Consider the following 21,338-nt stretch of genomic DNA (forward strand, 5'->3'; position numbering starts at 1 on the left):
CATCACTCCCTAAAAGTTTTTTTATAATAGTCTATAACTTTAAAATAAATCACAAAACGGGTTTTTAATTAGGCGACCAAGACGTGTTATTCAAATGATGGATCACGTGGTGTATCATGTGACCCGCCCAGGAAAGGAGGAGGGAGGAGGAGGAAAGAAGATGGAAGGGAATCGAGACGAGGCTGAGAAATGTGTCAACATCGCGTCAAAAGCCATCGAGGCGGGGGACAAGGAGAAGGCGCTCAAGTTCCTCCACAAAGCCGAGAAGCTCTTCCCGACAGCGCGAGCCAAAGGTAAAGACGTTGCTTCCGGCTAGCCTAGCTCCCAGATGGGGAGGTGGAGTGGGGGTGAGTCCACCAGAGACGACAATCTAACCGGCCGGCCAGAGCGACTGTATAATCATGAAATATGCATCAGACATTTTAAGATCATAACGCCATTTTAAAAAATTAATGTATGGGAAAAAATGTCAACAAGAAGTGAAGTTTTGTCAAAAGCTAACAGCGAGCAGGTACGCTAATAAACCGAGCTAAGCTATTTAGGCTGCTGCGCGTGTCGTTAGCGCAATTGAAAGTGAGCGTCGTTCATAATTATCGTGGTTATGTTCACATTTTCACCCAAAATGATAAAAAAAAAAACGTGTTGATTTGGTGTAGTTGTGAGCGTAAGCACCATCTTGTCTAACTTAATAACCTATACGAAGCGGATCAGAACTGTCAGTGGCGTGACGTCATCACTATGCTTCCAGACGGTAAGGTGAATTAGCATTAGAATCTAAAAATTAAAAATCAAAGTAAAACTGTTAAAATGTAAAATAAATAAATAAAAATACACCTGTTTTTTTAATACCCCTGAATGAACATTAACAACTAAACATTTATGTTTTTTTTAATATATGACAATACAATTGAACTGTACGAAAGGAATCCACTGGTGGCACGAATACTACCACACTCTTAAAAAAAAAATCACTCCTATACATCGATGTACCATTGTCTTCTTATTTGTCATATCACAGCCTTGCTTGACGCCATAACCAAAAACGGGAGCTCTGCGGCTAATGGCGCACATCGCAGACGACCGGCGCACAATTCGGAAGACTTCGGCACGCAAGCGACGAGGGCGCGTGCCGAGTCCACGGGAGCCGAATCGTCCAAGGTGTTTACGCAAGAGCAGGTGGAAGGTGTCAAAAGGTGACAATGCTGGCTTCAAATGTTACAGCGACACTTGTTAATGTTCAGCCGTTCGATTTATGTCGCTCCAATTCACTGAACTGCAAATATGTGTTGATAGCGGGGGTTACCTTAACACTTGTTTTCTTCCTGTCAGAATAAAGCGCTGTAAAGACTACTACCAAGTGCTCGGTGTCACCAAAGAAGCCAATGAAGATGAGCTGAAGAAGGCCTACAGGAAACTGGCCCTCAAGTTCCACCCGGACAAGAATCACGCTCCCGGAGCAACGGACGCCTTTAAAAGTTCGTCTCCCTCACTCGGGTTCCGTCAAAATAGCGCGCGGGAAATCTAATAGGAGTTCCGTGTCCCCGAGCAGAAATTGGTAATGCGTACGCGGTGCTGAGCAATCCGGCCAAACGGCGGCAGTATGACTTGACGGGAAGCGAAGAACCAAGCGGAGCAGGCCACGCCCATGGCGGCGCCAACGGCTTTGACTTCCACAGAGGGTTCGAAGCCGACATCACCCCTGAAGACCTTTTCAATATGTTCTTCGGAGGAGGCTTCCCTTCTTGTGAGTTACACACATACGAATGTGGCAAGTAGGGCTGCACGCAACTCACAATTATTTCAGTAATCCTTCAATCTGTTGATTACCGTATTTTCCGCCCTATAAGGCGCACCTAAAAACCTAAAATTTTCTCAAAAACCAACAGTGCGCCTTATAGTCCGGTGCGCCTTATATATGGACCAAATTCCTAGATTTAAACTGGCCCAAAGCATTGTGTCATGAAATCAGTCATAAATGGCCCGCTGAAGACTATGAATCATGAATCAAAAAGACTATGGATCATTATTTTATGATTATAAAGTAATTTGTTCCGTCTGAAGTTGAAATAAAAAAGATGAAATGGAGAATGATTTGATTTGGATTAAAAATCTGACATGATGCATTAATGGTGCGCCTTATAATCCGGTGCGCCTTATATAAGGATAAAGTTTTAAAATGGGCCATTCATTGAAGGTGCGCCTTATAGTCCGGTGCGCCTTATAGGCCGGAAAATACGGTATTTTGACTGTTTCAAGATGAATCAAGTTAAAAACAATATTTAATTTTCCATCTCCTCATTCACAAAAATTAAAAAAAGTGTTAATGCAATAATAAATATTGGATTAAAAAACATTTAACATCCAAAGTAAATGACTCATCGGTGTCAAATACGTTGCGTGACTTTTTTCCCTTTCTGTCTCTCAGCAAGCGCACAGACGTTCGCCAACGGCAGGACGAACTACAGCCATCACGGCGACTCCCGACAAGAGCGGACAGACGAAAGAGGAGACGTACGTGACGCAAGACCTCGGCTACCGCTGCCGCTTCCGCTGCGTGCATGTTGTTGACGCCGTCTTTCTCTCCAGGGTGGTTTCTCCATGTTCATTCAGCTCATGCCCATCGTGGTCCTGATCTTGGTGTCAATACTGAGCCAGATGATGGTTTCCCCTCCTCCTTACAGTCTCTACTCTCGACCGTAAGCGTGACATCATCTATCCCCAACTCTGCTACGTCTAGCTAGATGTATTTATAACGCCATGGGTCCTCTCCAGGTCCACGGGTCAGACGGTGAAGCGGCAGACGGAAAACCTGCACGTGAACTATTACGTCACCAGAGACTTCAAGTCGGAGTACAAAACGGCGGCGGCGCTGCAGCAGATTGAGAAAAGTGTGGAGGAAGACTACGTGGCCAATGTCAAGACTAGCTGCTGGAAGGAGAGACAGACAAGTAAGAGGGTCAACTTTGGATGACTTTTCCTGCAATAAAAAAGCCAATTACGTCAATTTCATTCACAGGTTAAATATGACTAATATTATATTTACACTCAAACAAATTTTTTCTCCCCCGGTCCAGAAACAGAGCTGCTGTACGCCGCCAAGGTGTATCGGGACGAGCGCATGCGCAAGAAGGCGGAGCTTATGACCATGGAAAACTGCAAAGAGCTGGAAAGACTAAATAACCTCTTTCGAGGCGGATGACTCGCTTACACACTCTTAGATGCTCTAATGTATAACAGTAGATGTGTGTATGTACAGGTTTTTTTTTTCCGTTTGTTTTAAGAAGAGAATTTACATTAGAAGCAACACAAGAAAAATCCAACTGAGAAAAGACGAGTACTTTAAGTTCACCTCACTGTTCCATCTCAAACAGACTTTCGACATTCCGGAGAAGCATTCTTTTACAGGAGGGATTTTCAAAATAAAGTAGTTAGCTCATCCACTTCCTTGTTGGTAATGCCACCAATCAGCTTCCAGCATGAAATTAATATTTTTGATGGGCAAACGTCACCGGAAGAAGACTGGAGTTACTTTGGGACATGCCTTCATACAAGATGTTCATTTTTTGAAATGTTGGACATTCATGCAGTTATTTAAGTGTCTATAGGAGAGAGAGATTTTCTTCCACGCTCGCTTGTCAATGAAATAAAGTAATATTATTAATAACTGAATACTTGATTTTATTATTCCATTAGTATTTAGATGTTTTTGGAAAACAAAAAAAAATGTTTCATACAAATAATGCTGCTTTGTTTATCCATCTTTGCAAGTGATGGCAGAAATAACATGATTAACCTTTTTGTTTAATTTGTTTTAAAACATTTAGGTTTGGTGGTGTGCTCGACATTGCACGACAGAACCAAAACGGAAGCACCATGCTGATTGGGTCACACAATCGATCGTCACAGCTTCCAAATATTCTCATTGGATTATCCCGACGGTGCTATCAATAACGATTGGAAATAAGAAAGTTCTTGCCTTTGACAGGGAAAGGGAAATGGGTACACCACTCAGGATTAGTCAAAATTCCAACAAATTCAAAATAAAATAAAAACCTTAGCGTCAAACAATAACATAAATATTAACTGACCGCTTAGTGGTCTTTATATTTTAATATTCCTTATGTTTGGGAATGCAGCATACGTCACGTGACCACGATAAACCCGGAAATGAATGTCCAAGCGAGAAAATGAAAACAGTCGAAAATGCCTTCAAGACGATTTGAACTGCACTAACCGCTCTATCCCCATCGTCTCCTGTCTTTATCTAGCGGGTCATGCTAACGACAAGCCATGTTGTTTTCGTCCTGGTCATTTACGTGGCTTCTGTTTCTTGCTGTGAGCAGAAAGCGGAGACTCCTGACTGGCGAATGACTCTGAAAACGATACGCAATGGCATCCATAAAATCGACACGTATCTCAACGCGGCTCTCGACTTGTTCGGCGGCGACGACGGCATGTGTCGTTACAAATGTAGTGACGGTAAAGCAGATTTTAATATCATTTAGTTATTTGTATATGTATATGTGTTAAATTTCACATCGCTGATGTGTTCATCAGATTGTGGTAGATAACAGTGGGAGCTGCTTCACCTTTGCTCCCCTCTCAGGTTACAAGCCGGCGCCTCGTCCCGGGTACAAGCCGCCGCCGCCCAACGGATGTGGAACGCCACTGTTTGGAATCCAGGTAAATGAAATGACAATGGCTCCTGATACTCACAGGCGGAGCTAGAGGGGGGACCTCAGCCCCCCTAAACTGTTTTTTATACATCAACCACCAGTGACACAAAATTGACATGTCCACTTGTCAATATTAGTTTACAAATGTCAGCAATAGGGGTGTAAATCGCGGGTTTTGTCACGATACGATATCATATCGATACAAAGAAGTACGATACGATATTTGCCGATATCTTAAAGCCTGCTGTGATTCATTCACGATACATCACGATATAGCGCTCTACGATCGATACATATATATATATTTTTTAAAATAAAAAATGTAGAACAATATCCTGATTTATAACAATTCATACGCAAAATCAACAAGGTACTGCAAACTCTTTATTTAGGAAATTACAAGAGTATTGTAGTATACAAAGTGCTTATTTTAACACTGAACTTTGATGTCGTGTTTTTTTTTTAAATGTGCGGCGAGATTTGTGGTCCTTAAATATTTTATCACCGCATGGCAGGATTTACAAACTGCACGTATTTTGTCCGTTGACTCGTTGAGTCATCTGTTCTTTGGAATCCAAAGTGCTTCTAAAGAATGACTTGAAGCCTAAAGGGGAGCCAATTTCCTCGTCTTTTTGGACACTAGCCATAGCACCTGCCCAGGAGCCGCGTACTAGTTGTCGACTCCCCTTTCACGTGCAGCAACGCCGCGCACTGCTCCCTGCTCCCAGAAAGAGGAAGCAAGCAACAATGAACTGGATTTCCAAACAAAGTCGCGTCTAATGTCCGAGGTCAAACACGGCGATATAAATCGATGTTTACCTTTAGCATCGATGCCAATAAATCGTAGAGCCTTATATCGATTAATCGATGTGTATCGATGAATCGTTACACCCTTAGTCAGCAATGTGAAATGATCTTCCGTTCCCAGTTCGACGTTGGCATCCCATCCATGACCAAATGCTGCAACCAGCACGACCGCTGCTACGACACATGCGGCCGCGACAAGCATGACTGCGACGAGCAGTTCCAGGACTGTCTGGAGACCATCTGCAGGAACGTGCAACGTACTCTGGGATTGGCCCACAGTGTTCAAGGTGAGAGATGGCAAGGTGGGATAGTGCCTTGTGATCACAGATGTGTCCAGCAGAGGGTGCAGAAGAGCTTATTTGTATTTGTCAAACTAAAAGCTTATAATAATGAAGCTGACTTAAAAATGGTTCCTTAAGTGTGGATTTTGCTTTATTTGGAAGTATTTTTCGTGATCTCAGTTTGCCCTTTTGTGTCATTTGTTGCGCAGCGTGCGAGTCAACCGTGACGCTGCTATTCGACGCCGTGATGCACTTGGGGTGCAAACCGTACTTGGACAGCCAGCGAGAGTCGTGCGTGTGTCAGTACGAGGTGAAGAGGGAGCTGTGACCAAGTTTTGGATCTACGTTTGTTTTGATGACAACACATGCTCCGCAAAGTAGACGTTTCTCAGGGATAGATGTGATGCTGCTGCTGCTGCCTTTTTGACACCGGACTGTATAAATTCTCACTTTTGACTGATATCATGTAAATAATTTGAAATGTTTTCAATTATTTATGTTTTTGTGTGTGTTGTTCAATGGATTGGTTCATTGGTGGGGTTTTTTTTGCTGAAAAGTGGGGTGCAAACGATACCCCCCCCCCCCCCAGATGACTGCAAAAGATTCCCTCCCCTTCAATTAAAAAAAAAATGATCTGGGCAAAAAATCGTAAAAGTTAAACGTGTTCAATAATAATTATGGTTAAAAACAATCTTTGTTTGGTCTAGTTTGACTCGTTTTCATGTGTATTCTGTGGCGCTACGCTGCCCCTCATGGGTTGCTCTTGGTACTACCATGTACTACGTGTGTGGTGTGCTGGTTTTTTTTGTGATTGTTTTTTGCTCATTTCACACTTATAATATGGTTAAAATCACTGTGTAGTGTACATTGGTTTAGCAGGATGTAATCTATTCTGCAAAACAAATAAAATTAACATAATTAATTACCTTTGTGTTCATTGGAAATCGTGACTATTTAGTCGGAATGTCTCCTTCACTTCGCGAGAAGAGAGTGACAAACGTTTTACATTCTGTAGGCTCTGCTTCCAATGAAGTGGCGACAGTTATGAAAATATTTAAAAAAACAATTACCAAGCCCTACAGGCATTGGCGGCAGAACCTGTCGAGCAAGACCCACAAGATGTTACAATTGAAACAACATACACAACCAAAGTGCAATTCTTATGCAACGCCTCACAAAGAAATCCCTGAGGCGGGATTCAAGACCCAAAGACAGACGGGAAGGACGCCAAAGCGATGCAGAGAAGGAAACGCAGTAAGTCATAGATCAAAATATCAAATGTGGAGCTACCCACACCACATCTAGGAACATTTTAGTAATTCAGTAAATAATTTAATACTTTTATGAGTGTGTTGAGCAGGTTTCTGGATACGTGTGCATTTTATTTACAAAACACTGACTGCATGGTATGATAAACAATGTCGTCTTAATTACAGGATCCGAGCATGTACATGTGCACTCTTGTGGAGACAATTGATTACTTGTACTGTTTATTCAAAATGAAGAGACATCAGGACACAAGAAGGAGAGGAGAAAAGAATTTAAGGCGGGACACAAGCAAAGGAAAAAAAACTGGGTGACACAAAGAAGAGACAGAAAAAAATTGGTAAAGAGAAAGGAAATACATTTTAAAAATGAAAGAGACAAGTGGGCGGGGTTAAGGGGGGATCTGTAGTTCATTAATTTTTCCGATTGGAAGTTGGAATTGAGGTGTAACGCGGAAGCGTCACATTTGATTGACAACTTGTAGCAGCCAATGATCGCCGACCTCTTGGCCAATGCGCGCGGAAGAGGGCGGGGCTAATATAAGTTGGCGAGCTGTTGTCACGGCGAAGGTGAGGTAAAGCAGCGAATATGTCCCGAATTGGAGAACGTTGTTGTCCAGGTAAAACAGCTTTTAAGAGGTTATATATACATATATATTAAATGTACGCATATGTCTTATGAATATGAATATGGAGGGCGAAGGACGCGAATGTTTCTTTGGGAACATTTGAATAATTCTCGTCGATATCATCGATACAACTTGGGGGTAGCTGTCACGCCATTTTCTTTTAAAAGTGTTACGAAGACGCCAGACAACATTCTTCAATTAAACGTTTGATTTCTCTTTTTTTTTAACTTCTTTTCTTCAAGCAGCGCCTGTTGCCATGGACCATACGACCGTCACAGACAGCAAGAGTAAGTGACAGGAGCTATTGGTGAAAAAAGTTACATTAAATTATTATTTGGTTGAGTACAAAGGTATGGAAAAGATTTGGAAATGAAACAAAGAAGTGTAGTGAATGGGTTAATCATTGCCTTAACACGCCCCATATCTCCCGTTTATAGCCATATAGGCTTCACGTTATCGTTTAACGTTGGAAGTACTGTAATTATATTTCGTAATAAAATGTGATGAATATAGTGAAAGTTATCTTCTGCCTTGTTCTGTCAAGTAATGAGTAGATGATCCATGGATGGCATATCGTCATTACATGGAATGAGGGCTAAAATAAAATAAATAATAAAAAAAACAGGGATATTTTTTGTAATGGACAAAAATAAATCGCAAAATCGGCACATATTTATTTTCCATTGGAAAGTATGTATTTGGCAATAATTAGATTGGAATTGTTTTCATAAGCATTGAAGCTTGAATGAAGCTGTGTATGATTTTGTAAACAAAACGACAAAAAATATTCAAGAGTTTAATGACACGTCTTTATATCTGTAGAAGACGATTGTAAGTTTGGAAAGCTGACAATTTATTTTTTCTCATGAACCAAAAATTAAAATGCCCCTGTTTCAGTGTCACCAGAGATGCTTTGGTTTAATTTCACAAAGTTGGTGAATAAAAAAAAAAAAAACGTATTTATGTACTCACAGGTGTCATCTTTCTCCCGCTGTCAGCCTGTTATTGTAAGCAGCTAGCACTCTAAGCTGACCAAACAATGGCTGCTTGACCTCCGTGCTGTTAGCGCTAATGCACCTGTAGTTGACGAACAATAAAAAAAACTTACTTCTGCAGTTGTTGGATTGAAGTTAATGTGTTGTTTTTTTGTCATTTCAGATCTATGCGTCCAGAATCTTACGGAGACGGATGCTTTCAGAAGGTTGGCTCATATTTTCTCAAGCAAAGCTTTCGCTTATTCCCGCCTTAAATATTCAGTGTTGAATGATCGCACAGCGAATCGCTTTTGGACCCCGCCGAGGAATACAAGATGGAATACAGACGACGAGGCCAGGCGCTCATTTTTAATCAGGAACGCTTCTTCTGGCGCCTCGGCATGAACGACCGGCACGGGACCAACGCTGACCGCTACAACCTGGAGATCAGGTAGAGATGATCTCCATTTTCCCCCCAAACTTGTAGTTCATTGCTTTGTCTTTTCTAGGCTGAAGGAACTCAACTTTGAGGTGAAAGTTTACGAAAACTACAAAAACGAGGAAGTCCTGGAGATAATCCATAAAGGTGATCGCTTAAAAATAGGGGTGTAAATCGCGGGTTTTGTCACGATACGATATCATATCGATACAAAGAAGTACGATACGATATTTGCCGATATCTTAAAGCCTGCTGTGATTCATTCACGATACATCACGATATAGTGCTCTACGATCGATACATATATTTGTTTTTTAAATAAAAGATATAGAACAATATCCTGATTTATAACAATTCATACGTAAAATCAACAAGGTACTGCAAACTCTTTATTTAGGAAGATACAAGAGTATTGTAGTATACAAAGTGCTTATTTTAACACTGAACTTTGATGTGGTGTTTTTTCTTTAAATGTGTATCGAGATTTGTGCTCCCTGAATATTTGATCACCGCATGGCAGGATTTACAAACTGCACGTATTTTGTCCGTTGACTCGTTGAGTCTTCTGTTCTTTGGAATCCAAAGTGCTTCCAAAGAATGACTTGAAGCCTAAAGGGGAGCCAATTTCCTCGTCTTTTTGGACACTAGCCATAGCACCAGCCCAGGAGCCGCGTACTCGTTGTCGACTAGTTTTTAGTTAGTTCTTTCACGTGCCTGCTCTGCTCACAACACAACAACGCACTGCTCCCGGAAAGAGGAAGCAAGCAACAATGAACCGGATTTCAAAATAAAGTCGCGTCTAATGTCAGAGGTCAAACACGGCGATATAAATCGATGTTTACGTTTAGCATCGATGCCAATAAATCGTAGAGCATTATATCGATGTGTATCGATGAATCGTTACACCCCTACTTAAAACTTATCTTCTTCTGCTCTAGTTCTCAAATTTTTGTAAACAAAAGTCATTGATGAACCCAATGTACATTTTGTAAATACTGATAACAAATAAGACAAGTTACTAATGTCCGACCAGCCGCCGAGGATAACCACTCGGATGTCGATTGCTTCGTGCTCGTTTTCCTGAGCCACGGCGAGGACGAGCACGTGTACACCTACGACGGCAAGATCAGCATCCAGCACATCACGTCGCTCTTCAAAGGAGACCAGTGCCCAAGCCTGGTCGGGAAGCCCAAAATCTTCATTTGGCAGGTACGCACCACAACTAGTCACCGGCGCGGTTATCGCTTTGCCAGATACAAATGAAAATGTCCGTCCATCTCCAGGCGTGTCGCGGGGATAAACACGATGAGCCCGTGCTGGCTTGTGACTCCGTAGACAGCGAGTTGAAGACCAGCGAGGTGGTTGTCGACGCCAGCGCTGTTCACACGCTGCCGGCAGGAGCCGACTTCATCATGTGCTACTCGGTGGCGGAAGGTAAGAAACATTGTTTTGGATTTATAGTGGTACACCCATCAAGAAAACAAAATGAGCTCATATTTGAAGGCGTTTCAGAATCAGCTCACCGTACAGCGTCTTAACGGTCATGTTGGCGGTATTTCACTCTCAAGGTTACTACTCGCATCGCGATACGGTGAACGGCTCGTGGTACATTCAGGACCTGTGCGAGCTGTTGAGGAAGTACGGCGACTCTCTGGAATTCACCGAACTCCTGACGCTTGTCAACCGCAAGGTATCGGCCAGGAGCGTTTGGGTTAGCAAGGACAGGGATTCCATCGGCAAAAAGCAGGTGCCCTGCTTCGCCTCCATGCTCACCAAAAAGCTCTTCTTCCGCCCCAAAAAGTAAGAATTTAGTCCATCCTAATCACAGAAAAGATTCCACGATTTTTTGTTTTGTTTTTTACACTCATGCCTAATTGGCAATTTTTTTATCCCGTTTCCCGTGTGAACGTAAATACAACAGTAAAGATAAACAGATTTGCAGGAATGGCCTTTTTGAGTCTCGAGGGGCAGTTTGCGCTTGTTTGGAAAAACGACCTCGGTGTTTGCCTTTTGCAACCTTTTTTAAGCCAGCTTTAACAAACGAAAAGGCCAAATTTGCTACGTTTGCAAGCATTCATAAGAATTTGCAGCTCAGTGAGATACAAGCTTAAGAAAACGCTTCAGTTTTAGAATCAAAACATGGTATAATGATGCTGAGTAATTGATGTGCGTAATTAAGTGACAAATTTGGAACAATGTTGACTCTTTTTAGCATAGCACGTCAACTCTATGTAGTCACAGAGATTCTAACTGTAATTGCAATAAGTTTTACATATTACTCGTGCGGTTTGGCTATCATTTTTCATTTTGTGATTTTCCTTCAATATGCTGTTTGACCCAAAAAGAAAAAGGGAATTTATGTATTTGCATGTGTTTGTATTGGTCATGTCAGTGGTCAAACTTGGATTCCAAAAAGTGATTTTTTTTTTTTTTTTGCACCCAAAACAGCAGCTGACCCAAATGACTGTACCTCAGGGAGTATGGGTGTGTGTCCATTTAAAAAAAAAAAAAAAAACTACTTTTGTAGTCGCATGATGTACTGTATGACTCAGGGGAAAAACAGAACAACTCTTAAATTCCAATCAAATCTTACCGCAGCAGTCTGTGACAAACAGATTCAGCGAATGAATTTTATTTCAATTTTCCAGTTCGTTCATATCTGTCCTTCCAAAATCAACTCTCCTTTATGTCTCCGATTAAAAATGCAGCATTATGAAAATAAACCGAAAGTGTTTGCTTTCTTTTTGCTCTGTGATGTCATCATGGCTTGGACTGGATCTGCTCGATGGGGAGTTGAAGCTGTGTCGGATTACGCAGGCGTTTCAGGTCATCCTCCACCTGGAACATGTTTAGTTCATATTGAATACAGGGAAATGTTTCATTTGCATAATTCATGAGCGTATCGTATTGCACTCAACTATAAGACTAATGCCGAGTCTTTTGAAAAGATGCATGCGCTTGTAGCAATCACAACATACTTGAGCCAGCTCATCTTTAAGTTCATTGTACTTTTCCACATTGAACTTCTTCTTGCTAGCTCCCTTGTAGAAGTATTGCAGGAACTGTCTATCTTTAGCACCAGGGTAGACATAATCCTGGGAAAAAAGAAACAACAAATGGAGGAAAATGACAAAACGATTGAGTGTGGACGACAGAATTTGGCTTGCTTACCTCCTTTGTGAGGACATAGTAGGCGAAAGCCCCCATGCTAGTGGCGTACGTCACAAAATAAGTGACGGGCTCCATGACGTCCCACGAGTACACCCACCATGTGAGCCAGGCCAGAGCGCCGCCCTGCACGGACAAAAGCGCCAAGCCCGTCCAAACCGCCCTGGATGTTTGCAACTCGGCCGTGTGAGACAGCTGCGCTTTCATCTGGCCGCAAGGATGCGGGGACAAGGAAAATGTTAGGACAAGGTGGAAATCCAATTTAGTCGTTCTACGTAGAGGATAAAGAAGTGCTGTCAGACTACAAGGTCTTCTGACAAACTTGACCACTTGTTCTAAACTCGGAGCAACCTCGTGGTCCAGAACATCAAAAGAACCATTGATGAGAGCCACATGCTGCTTCACCAATTCATGATTCCATTTTCATTCTATTGGAGATCAAGTGTTTGGGCACACCTTCTCCAGAGGGGACAACTCCTGTTTGAGGCTGTCCAGTCTCTCCAGCAGTTGGCGCTCTTGAAGCAGTTGATGCTCGGGCAGGTTTAGAGCCGTGTGCAGAAGATGCACCACGTGCTTCATGTCGTCCAGCTCCAGGGCGCGCTCGCTGGACTTACACGCTGGAAGCAAAGCAGATGGGGCTCAAGGCACGTTTAGAATGTGGATCGCGTCGATTTGTTTGTACCTTGCTCAGGTGCGTGGACGTTGTAAACCGTGTTGTTGATGACCAGTTTGAAGTGCTTGTCTATCAGGAGGGCTTCTATCAGCGTGTTGTAGGCTACGCGTTCACCATCTGCTCAGATCGACAGAATTAGAAATGCGAAACAGATGTAAACTGTCAGATGTAAAAACTTAACTAAACAAATTCCATGCCGCCCCGCCTTGTTAGAATCTGTTTATCTGTTCAAGTGTTACAAGTTTCATTCCATTGCTGAGCGGTCGGTCTCCATGGCAACCTGACTTGGAACTGGAAAGCATTCCATTCGGCGCCAAGTTAGCGATACTTTGTAAAGATGCAGAGTCAGCATGACTTAAGAACGATGTAGTGGCCCACAATCGTATTCAGCTTAAGAATTTAGCGGCAACTGGCAGATATCCAATGACCTAATGGACTGCAAAGTACCATCACAATAATTATAATTTTTTTTTTAGACCGAGTGAAAAAAATTAATTCAACTTGTAGTCAAATGTTTGTTTTGAAAGCATCCACTCTAAATTTCTCAGCTGGGAGTGCTTGTTTGACTAGATGAGGCTTTTGTGGCTTGGCTTTGGTTCTCCGCCGCGCTTCCGCAGAACCCGTTTGACGACATGCCGGCAGGGCTTGAATTTGAGTCGGTACCTTTGGAAAGCACGGTGGCTGTGGCGCCGGGGTCTTCTCTTTGCAGCTCGCCGATCAGGTTGCCCACCGTCATGAGCATGGGCCGCAGAAAGAAAAGGCACGTCTCGCTCCTGCACGTCAGCGGCACCTCCAAAGCCAAGCGCCCGTGCTTGTACATGAGCAAGGCTTCTGACAAAGACATAAAAAAATAATAATCATAAAACAATATTTATGGGGGTCCTAAAATTAATCTAGCAAGTATTACAGAACTCTCGCTACGGTAAATGCTCATCGGGGCAAGAATTATTATTGTAGCCATAGAAGTCATAATGCATGCAGGAACCACAATTACCTGTAGGGGGCGGGCGTGTGCTGCAGAACACAGCCTGACAAGCTCCAAGCAGAGGCACCTGGAAAGGCAAGATAATGAATCCATAATGACTAAAAGTACTCTCTTGTTGTTTAAACCGGCAGGGATGGGAATGAAAAACAAAACCGGGAAGAAATGATGACATGTAATTTTTTTCCGCTTCATAAAAAAAAAAATGATATCCCCCTTGCTTAATGACATGGAATCCCACCAGCCTCACTCAGAATGCAGGTTGCGCTGATTGAAAGTGGAACTTTTTTTTGCCAGCGCATGATTTTGCCTCACATTTCATAATATTCGTATCGCAATAAACGTTCACTCATCCGCGGGGGAACAGTACGTTTCTTTGGCAGTCAGCACCGATGCCCTAGTTGAGATTCAGCAAGCACCGCCAAGCATGCACATCTAGAAAGCGGGAGTTGGCATTTTAACGGCATTACTGTAATAATTCACGTAGACGTAGCAATAATCATAGTGCCAAGAATCATTACGGGCATATGCACAGTCTCAATGAAATTAAATGGATTAATTGGCAACCGTGATCGAGGCTGTTCACATTATTTTGCTGGGTTGGAGTCAAAAGTTGTAAGGTATTTTTTTTTAACCATTATGGGCAGGCCAAATGGGATTAATTTGTACCATAAATATCTGTATGAAAACACTTCTGGCTCATAAACAGACAATCGATATTGACGTACACTTACATTTGTCTGCTTTGACCCCAGGCTGGGTTCTTAAATCATCGCTATCTTATTTATAGTGAATAAATCTTTCTATTCGAGGGACATCTTGGGGCTGGGAATAAAGCAAGCCCAGTTTTCAAATCACCTTTTGTCCTCCAGCAAGTCTACAATTCAATCAATATCAAATTAAAAGGCGAGCCGGGGAGGTAGCCCACAGTGAAAAGATCAAGCTGACGTTCTGGAGGTGGACAAAATATAAACCAGTGGAATTCTAATTTTGCCGCGTAACAGCTATTTTATTATTCAGGAGCAGCAGCGGCTCAGTATGTGATAACTTAGACCGAGGACTGATGCGTTTTGGGGCGTTTTGGGGCGGAGAAAATGAAGGGATTACGCCAAAGAGTGATATGTTGGTCACATTAAGAAAAGAAAAAAAAAAAGAAATCGTTAGCGGTTAACTGATTCATTCAGTTCAGAACGATTAAAAGGTTTTACGACGGCCAAAATGGGATCATTTCTGTTTTCATGATTTCCCCATTGTGTAGGAACTCGAAACAAAATTGAGGTTGGCTGCAGACTGAGAAAGAACGTGTTACCTAAGACGAAACGCAAACATGAACAAGACCCAACAAGCAACATAAAGGATCCGCCTAGTCATGTGACTCTTCAGGTTCGCATAGACGGCGGGGAAGTTTTTTCTTCATTAACAGTGCAGGTTGGAATTCATTTTACTGCTGCTCACTATGATCACAATAAACCTTCAGCTGACATCCCCCACCCCTGCAGCTATGAGTTTCCCTATTTATGGGAGTCAGCCAAGGCCGAAAAGTGACAAAATGCCATCTGGTTACGTTAAATAAGACCCCCCCCCCCCCTTCCCGCCTGAGAGATTGGTGATGATGAGCACAGCGACAGGCGGCGCATACTGCCTGCGGCTCGACCGCGTGATGAATCCCGTCACAGAGAGATACGCTAGTCCAGGTATGGATACAGTGGGTGATCAGTAATTTGAATGGCTGGTGTACATTGCAGGAATGGAGATCGGTGGGGCAGGGTTGAACTCAGAAAGGCTTGAGGGTTAGAAAAAACAAGATAGCCACTATGGAGGAAAATTCAATTATTCCAAGCTGTCATTGTGATGAAGTGCAGGCAGCAAAGCGTTGAACCGAGCAGCTTTGGAGGAGAAACACAGTTTCAAAATCCACAACAAGAAAGTGCGAGCGAGAACATTTTCAAAACAAGAAGGTGAAGAGACTGGAATGTCTGACCGCTCAGACTCCTTACGAGCACTGGTGGAGCTAGATGGGCATTGCCACCCCCTATTTGAAATATGAATATTTGGGGTTTGTGATTTTTTTTTATCTGTAGTATACACCATTGAGAGATCAAAGTGTTCGAAATGTATTGTCACTTTCAATTTTTTTAAATTTAATTTAATTTAAAAGAAATAAAAAGCAAGTCAAGCAATGTGGAGAAAATTACGCATGTAAAGCCCCAAAAATGATCTATATTCTATCTCAAATCATACAATAAGACTTTTATAGAGGCCCAAGTGTGACCCAAGAAGGAGGATTCCCTTTATTTCCCCACGGAAAAAAACTAGTCCACATTCAGGAAGTGACTCAGAGGTCGCGCTCACTGTCCCGTAACGAACGCACTGGCTCATCTTAATCAAAACGAAAGGCGAGAGTGAACCTTGATAAAACGCTCACTTTGCTTCTCAGTCGGTCGGTCGGCCCTCACTGGCGATACATTCGTCCTTCTCTACGCTGATGGTCATGGATGATCACACGGATAGTAAAGAGATGGCACTTTAACAGCCGATCGATAAATCAGAGATGGGATACTCTGACGTGGTGTCGGAGTCACTTGATGTAGAGTCCCCCTCTGGTTCACATTCAGCTTGAATGTGTTGGTGTAGCAATGTGGGCATAGTGGGCAAAGCAAAACATTCATCACTGCCTAAAAGCAGACTTTAAAGCCTGATTGCTGTTTGACCTCCGAGACGAGGGCTCGAACCGAAAACTAATTGAATGACCACTGCTTCGATGAGCTGGTGTAGGCTGTAATGATCGGTCAGGTGGACGTGTTTACACTACGTAAAACCCCGCCAACTGAAGTAATGGACTTGAATAATTTATTAGGTTCTATTTGCCGTGCACAGAAGAAGAAGAAAAAACAACCTAATAATGCTTTGGAGGCAAGGCAGAAACGTGGATGCATGTTCTAATATTTTGCTCCACAAGATGATGTCATAATAATATTAATAATAAATATCATGTCAAACATTATAGTAAATACCCACTGAGAGCTCAGCCACCGATTTACATAAACATTTCTCTTGTTTGGCATGCTCAAAAATGGCCAATAAAAGATTCTGATTTTTATATTAATACTAAACAATAAATAGTATACACCACAAACTATGATCACATAATTTCAAACTCATTATCTGATGCCAATATATATAAAAAATTAATCGCCTTAAAGGTGATTTAATTTAGAAAAGAATCCATCAAAAGTGCAAGCATGCATTTATTTCATGGAAAGACGCTTCATCATTTCCACTGACAACCCAGGCGAAACCTGGCTCCTCCCTGACGTACAAAGATCTTTAACAACGAAGACGTATCACTTCGAACATACTTTGAGGCTAATTACTTTTTCTTTGGCGCCATCTTGTAGATTCATATGGTTTTACCTTAAAGGCACAAAAACGTCCAAATTCCAATTTACATGTGCACATCCGGTTTAAATTATAGGGATAATTTGTTTTGAGATCGCTTCTGCACTTTGGAGGCGGTCCTTCCCACGTGTCAAACTAATGTCATTTCGTCCCGCAAGAGGAAGTGGCCGTTCAAATTACAAACATAATTGCGCGTTGAATAAACAAGCGAGCGTCCATTACCTTGTGAAGACATATCACCGGACGACGAGCACCGAGACGTAATCCCCAAAGTCTCCCAGCAACTTTGCCGACTATCGAAGCCATTATTAGGCGTCTTGTGTTTAGCAGCCGAGTCGGGACATTCCGGTTTTGTCCAAAGACAACAAAAGTGAGTAGACACAAAAAAGACAAAAGGATTCGCCCGTCTCTCCCAAATCGAGAAATGGCGAGTCAACAGCAGCCGTGATAGTTGCCACAGCCCAGTTGAACCGCATTTCCTCTACGCCGACCTCCCTTCCTTCCTTCCCCTCCCTCTTTTGACTCCACTTGGCTGCTTGTTTTTGCGCAAAACAACCGGCAGGGAGGAGAAGTGAGCGACTAAGCTTTACTCGCTGACATTTTGGGCTCGAACCGAAGTAGCGGGCCAAAGTTACACGGTGAGTATTTTATCGTACGTTCAAAGGCAAGCTACCTTCTAAGCACAGTCAATTTTGTAAACATTTGAAAATAAAGACAGTGCTGTAAAGCAAAACAATGTTAAAAGTGGATATTGTGTTTCAAAATGAGGCAATTTGAGCGCTTCTTAAAAGCACAGGTCTTACATTATGCATTACACAACACAGGTGAATAATTGAAAAGTGAAGTTACTATTTTATTGCATTTGCATTTTTTTCCCAGGCATTTTATTTTCATATTTTGCCTTCATTCTCCTTAGACCCTCTTTTTTTAAATACATGATTCCTTCCTTTCTTTACTTCTCTGCCTTCCTTCACACCTTCCTTTCCTTCCTCCTTTGTCGCTGCTTATACCTGGGACTGCTCAATGGTAGTTAAATGGGTCATGAGGAAAAACCCCAAGTGAATCTTTTCTTATTGGTTTCCGTCTGAGCAAGCGTCACATCAAGTGTGGAATGAAGCAACCAAGTGAATCTTTTGTTATTAGTTTACATCTGAGCAAGCCGTTTCGCAATGTAACTTTTGCGCGAATTCAAACTTCTCCTCCGTTGATGATCATGATCATCTTGGCTGGGTGAATATCCAAAGCCACTTTCAAGCAACTGCGACGCTCCACTTTCCGATAGATGATATGAGAATTTAAGCTTTTAAGAATTTAACGCTGACGTTGGGAAAAAATTGCACCGACATCTGCGTCATTACTTTTAATCATGTTGATTGATGACCACAGTTTTTTTTTTCTTTCTTACCCTGCCCTCGCAAACCTTCCAAGACTTTTGCCTCTACTTTAATCAATACCTCTTCGTCTAGGAGTTGGCGAGGGCGAGTCATTTTCTAATGTCACTCCCTCCAGAGTGCCCTGTCACAAAATAGCAGACTGTGTATATTAGCAATGCTGACAGAAATGGGGGGGGGGGGGGGGGGGGGACGGTCACACTATAGAAACCAACCAATCTATCTGCATCTTGTGATGCATTTTTCTCACTGCCTGTGCCTGTTCCCATACAGAGCAAAGAAATGCAGCCAACCAGACTGCCGAGTCATCAATACCCTCGCGGAGAAGTCTGGGCAAGGATGGATGCGATCAATATTCCAAGGCAAGCATGTTACATTTCCCCCTTTCTTTGGTCGCTAACCATAGACCTATTTGTTCATTCATATCCAAACTCTATCACATGACTAAATTCAGCAAAAGCGGCATCAGCAAGATGGCTGACGCTTCATGGATGTGAGATTTATTCTACACATGTTGGAGGAAGATTGCGCAATATAGCTCAGTACACATTGATTTATTTGTTTGTTTATTTTTTTATTTATGGTAGGTTGGAGAATGAATGGATGGCTGGGCAGCTTAGTGGTATTTATGTGCCTTTGACTGCTTAAAGGAATGATATTTAATAGTACACCATCACCCAGACGAATTTGTAGGTTATACTGCCACCTTATGGACTCGTACTAATACATGTAGCCAATATCCGACATAGCCGTCAGCTCAGAATAGCCACAACATTTTTGAAACCATATCTGGAAAAATGAAAACGTTCGCCGCCTGATAGTTTATTTTTTACTTTGCTTGGTGGGTTGAGAAAGACATTTTTGTATTTAATATCTTTGCTGTCCGAGATGATTGCCCCTTCAAGTAAAATAGTGTGCTCTTGCATTGCACGCTGAAGTTGAGGATGTGTTTGCGCGTGTGTGTTAATGGCACCCAGATGATCCAAAGTGTGGAAGTATGCGGGACCGTCTTCCGTTTGAAGTGGCGGATGACGTAATTGTGCCTGACAGGACGCTGATAATGATGCGTGATCAGATGCTGAGCCGTTCGCCTTCATTTCTCTCCTAATTGACCGGGCCGCGTCTCCTTTGAGCTTCTTTATTATTTATTAATAATTAGGCCATATATAATTCACACGGCTTGGACCCGCATTGTTAATTGAGCATCTGTTTGAATTGCGGCCTCTTGAAAAGCAGGATGTTGGAGTCGGGCCTTTGTCTGCACGTAAAGAAATATATTCCTTAGTTAGTCATGGCGGATGACACCGGTGTCATGTAAATATGATAGGCGAGCAAAACTTATGTTCGATGTGTTTCCATTGACATTTTTTTATGTTTCACTTACAGAGACAACCTTGTCGAAAAGAATCTCGTTCGCAGACCTACAAAAATAATTAGAAATCTTGGGTTGAGTCCCCCTTTAATCCAATGCAATGAGCCTTTAATGGTTAAATGGATTCGAAACTCAAACCATTGTCGCATAAGTCAACCTTATGCGAAATGTTGTTTCTATGTTAGGATTTTATAGTGATCAATATTTATTGCATAAGGAATGTTGTCGTTCACGTGGATGGCCACCAGAGGTCAGCATCTGCACAGCAGTTGCCTCATCTGCGGCTCCGCACTCCAATCCGGAATCTCATGAGGCGTAATAGTCGTGACATCCATCCATCCATCCATCCATCCATCCATCCATCCATCCATCCATCCATCCATCCATCCATCCATCCTTCCTTCCTTCCATCCGTCAACTTGACACGGATGGAGTTCAAGTTTGGGAAGTAGTTGGAGTATAAGAAAACCTCCTGAATGTCTTTATAGTCACTTTTCAATCCATATTCTCATCAGGAAAAGGAGACTAAATGTACCGACATTATTTATTATCTTCAAGAAGTGAACTGAAGTTGTCTTCTTATGATCCCAAAAACTAGAGTTGAAATACAAAAAAAACAACATTATGTCAACACGCTCTTCAAACTTGAGTCAACGTCAAGTCCCTTGAGCGACATGTGCTCTTCAGAGCGATGCCTCCTCACTGCGGCGCTTCAAAACGAGCCGAGTATCAAAGGCTAATCTTTAAAAAGTTTAGTTTGGGTTGCGTTGAGGGAAATTTCCGACTTTGGAAAAGACATGTTCGTGAAAAAAAGAGAAAAAGTCTCCCCGGTCGGCACTTCTGCGGGGGGACTGTTTACCCGAGGCTGTCGACAAGGTCCGTACAAGCCCTCCCGCTGCCGTCTTTCATGCTGGCTCGGGACCAGAGAAGACGGGCCAGCTGAGAGGAGCGCGTCTCGTCTGGTCTGGTCTCGCTGCGTGTATTTTTGTAGACATTGCTGTAGATTTCGCTTCATCTAAGAGCACATCAAAGCGTGCTCTGCTCTTCCCCGCTACTACTAAACCCCTACGCCTTATTACCAAAGTGCTCTAAATGCCTTTGGGGGAGCCGAGGCCAGCTTTTAAAAAAAAAAAAAACAACGCACAAACAAAAATACAAACACGTTTTGCTTTTATCTTTCAAACGACTATTTATGCGGTTACAAAATGAGCATTCTGAGCGTGTCACGCCGGTGACGACCGCTCCACGCGTGCTGAATGACAAGAACAAAAGTGGAGTCGAG

General features: G+C 42.5%; 4 protein-coding genes across 8 annotated transcripts; 3 read left to right on the forward strand and 1 right to left on the reverse strand.

Annotated features, from left to right (window-relative positions):
• The first annotated feature begins 114 nt into the window (after positions 1 to 114).
• On the forward strand, positions 115 to 3,669 carry dnajb14 (DnaJ heat shock protein family (Hsp40) member B14). The gene is made up of 8 exons (XM_061274128.1): positions 115 to 293; positions 1,019 to 1,193; positions 1,330 to 1,475; positions 1,550 to 1,744; positions 2,426 to 2,511; positions 2,587 to 2,696; positions 2,773 to 2,948; positions 3,075 to 3,669. Exons 1-8 carry the CDS (start codon positions 161 to 163, stop codon positions 3,197 to 3,199), a joined length of 1,146 nt encoding a protein of 381 aa, XP_061130112.1. The 5' UTR covers positions 115 to 160; the 3' UTR covers positions 3,200 to 3,669.
• Positions 3,670 to 4,143: 474 nt separating this feature from the next.
• Positions 4,144 to 6,686, forward strand: pla2g12a (phospholipase A2, group XIIA). Its single transcript, XM_061274129.1, has 4 exons — positions 4,144 to 4,479; positions 4,607 to 4,683; positions 5,605 to 5,770; positions 5,974 to 6,686. Exons 1-4 carry the CDS (start codon positions 4,275 to 4,277, stop codon positions 6,090 to 6,092), a joined length of 567 nt encoding a protein of 188 aa, XP_061130113.1. The 5' UTR covers positions 4,144 to 4,274; the 3' UTR covers positions 6,093 to 6,686.
• Positions 6,687 to 6,878: 192 nt separating this feature from the next.
• On the forward strand, positions 6,879 to 11,422 carry LOC133150823 (caspase-6-like). 4 transcript variants are annotated; one of them, XM_061273377.1, is made up of 8 exons: positions 6,879 to 7,018; positions 7,901 to 7,945; positions 8,817 to 8,859; positions 8,934 to 9,083; positions 9,142 to 9,218; positions 10,105 to 10,280; positions 10,355 to 10,505; positions 10,640 to 11,422. In XM_061273377.1, the coding sequence occupies exons 1-8, from the start codon at positions 7,000 to 7,002 to the stop codon at positions 10,873 to 10,875; spliced, it is 897 nt and encodes a 298-aa protein (XP_061129361.1). In that variant the 5' UTR covers positions 6,879 to 6,999; the 3' UTR covers positions 10,876 to 11,422. The 4 variants fall into 4 exon arrangements, with proteins under 4 accessions (XP_061129361.1, XP_061129362.1, XP_061129358.1 ...); XM_061273378.1 differs by having other exon boundaries at positions 6,900 to 7,018; positions 7,904 to 7,945; XM_061273374.1 differs by lacking the exon at positions 6,879 to 7,018 and adding an exon at positions 7,491 to 7,649.
• A 265-nt stretch (positions 11,423 to 11,687) lies between these two features.
• Positions 11,688 to 17,789, reverse strand: LOC133150822 (calcium uniporter protein, mitochondrial-like). Of its 2 annotated transcripts, none has more exons than XM_061273373.1 (8): positions 17,516 to 17,789; positions 13,907 to 13,964; positions 13,576 to 13,740; positions 12,922 to 13,029; positions 12,696 to 12,856; positions 12,243 to 12,446; positions 12,050 to 12,166; positions 11,688 to 11,909 (listed from the first exon to the last, which is right to left on the reverse strand). In XM_061273373.1, exons 1-8 carry the CDS (start codon positions 17,597 to 17,599, stop codon positions 11,832 to 11,834), a joined length of 975 nt encoding a protein of 324 aa, XP_061129357.1. In that variant the 5' UTR covers positions 17,600 to 17,789; the 3' UTR covers positions 11,688 to 11,831. The 2 variants fall into 2 exon arrangements, with proteins under 2 accessions (XP_061129357.1, XP_061129356.1); XM_061273372.1 differs by having other exon boundaries at positions 13,576 to 13,743; positions 17,516 to 17,788.
• Between the last annotated feature and the right edge of the window lie 3,549 nt (positions 17,790 to 21,338).

Source organism: Syngnathus typhle, linkage group LG3 (assembly GCF_033458585.1).
Source record: "Syngnathus typhle isolate RoL2023-S1 ecotype Sweden linkage group LG3, RoL_Styp_1.0, whole genome shotgun sequence".
Lineage (NCBI taxonomy): Eukaryota > Metazoa > Chordata > Actinopteri > Syngnathiformes > Syngnathidae > Syngnathus > Syngnathus typhle.

Bases quoted from the DNA above. Each gene is read 5' to 3' on its own strand.
- dnajb14 (XM_061274128.1), top strand. From the start codon at position 161: ATGGAAGGGAATCGAGACGAGGCTGAGAAATGTGTCAACATCGCGTCA. The intron at 1,194-1,329 runs GTGACAATGCTG...TCTTCCTGTCAG, and splicing joins CAGGTGGAAGGTGTCAAAAG to AATAAAGCGCTGTAAAGACT. The intron at 2,949-3,074 runs GTAAGAGGGTCA...CCCCCGGTCCAG, and splicing joins CTGGAAGGAGAGACAGACAA to AAACAGAGCTGCTGTACGCC.
- pla2g12a (XM_061274129.1), top strand. From the start codon at position 4,275: ATGCTAACGACAAGCCATGTTGTTTTCGTCCTGGTCATTTACGTGGCT. The intron at 4,684-5,604 runs GTAAATGAAATG...TTCCGTTCCCAG, and splicing joins CGCCACTGTTTGGAATCCAG to TTCGACGTTGGCATCCCATC. The intron at 5,771-5,973 runs GTGAGAGATGGC...TTTGTTGCGCAG, and splicing joins ATTGGCCCACAGTGTTCAAG to CGTGCGAGTCAACCGTGACG.
- LOC133150822 (XM_061273372.1), bottom strand. From the start codon at position 17,599: ATGGCTTCGATAGTCGGCAAAGTTGCTGGGAGACTTTGGGGATTACGT. The intron at 13,965-17,515 runs GTAATGGACGCT...TTGCCTTTCCAG, and splicing joins CGGTGATATGTCTTCACAAG to GTGCCTCTGCTTGGAGCTTG. The intron at 12,857-12,921 runs GTACAAACAAAT...CTTTGCTTCCAG, and splicing joins CGTCCACGCACCTGAGCAAG to CGTGTAAGTCCAGCGAGCGC.
- LOC133150823 (XM_061273374.1), top strand. From the start codon at position 7,619: ATGTCCCGAATTGGAGAACGTTGTTGTCCAG. The intron at 9,084-9,141 runs GTAGAGATGATC...TGTCTTTTCTAG, and splicing joins CGCTACAACCTGGAGATCAG to GCTGAAGGAACTCAACTTTG. The intron at 10,506-10,639 runs GTAAGAAACATT...TTCACTCTCAAG, and splicing joins GTGCTACTCGGTGGCGGAAG to GTTACTACTCGCATCGCGAT.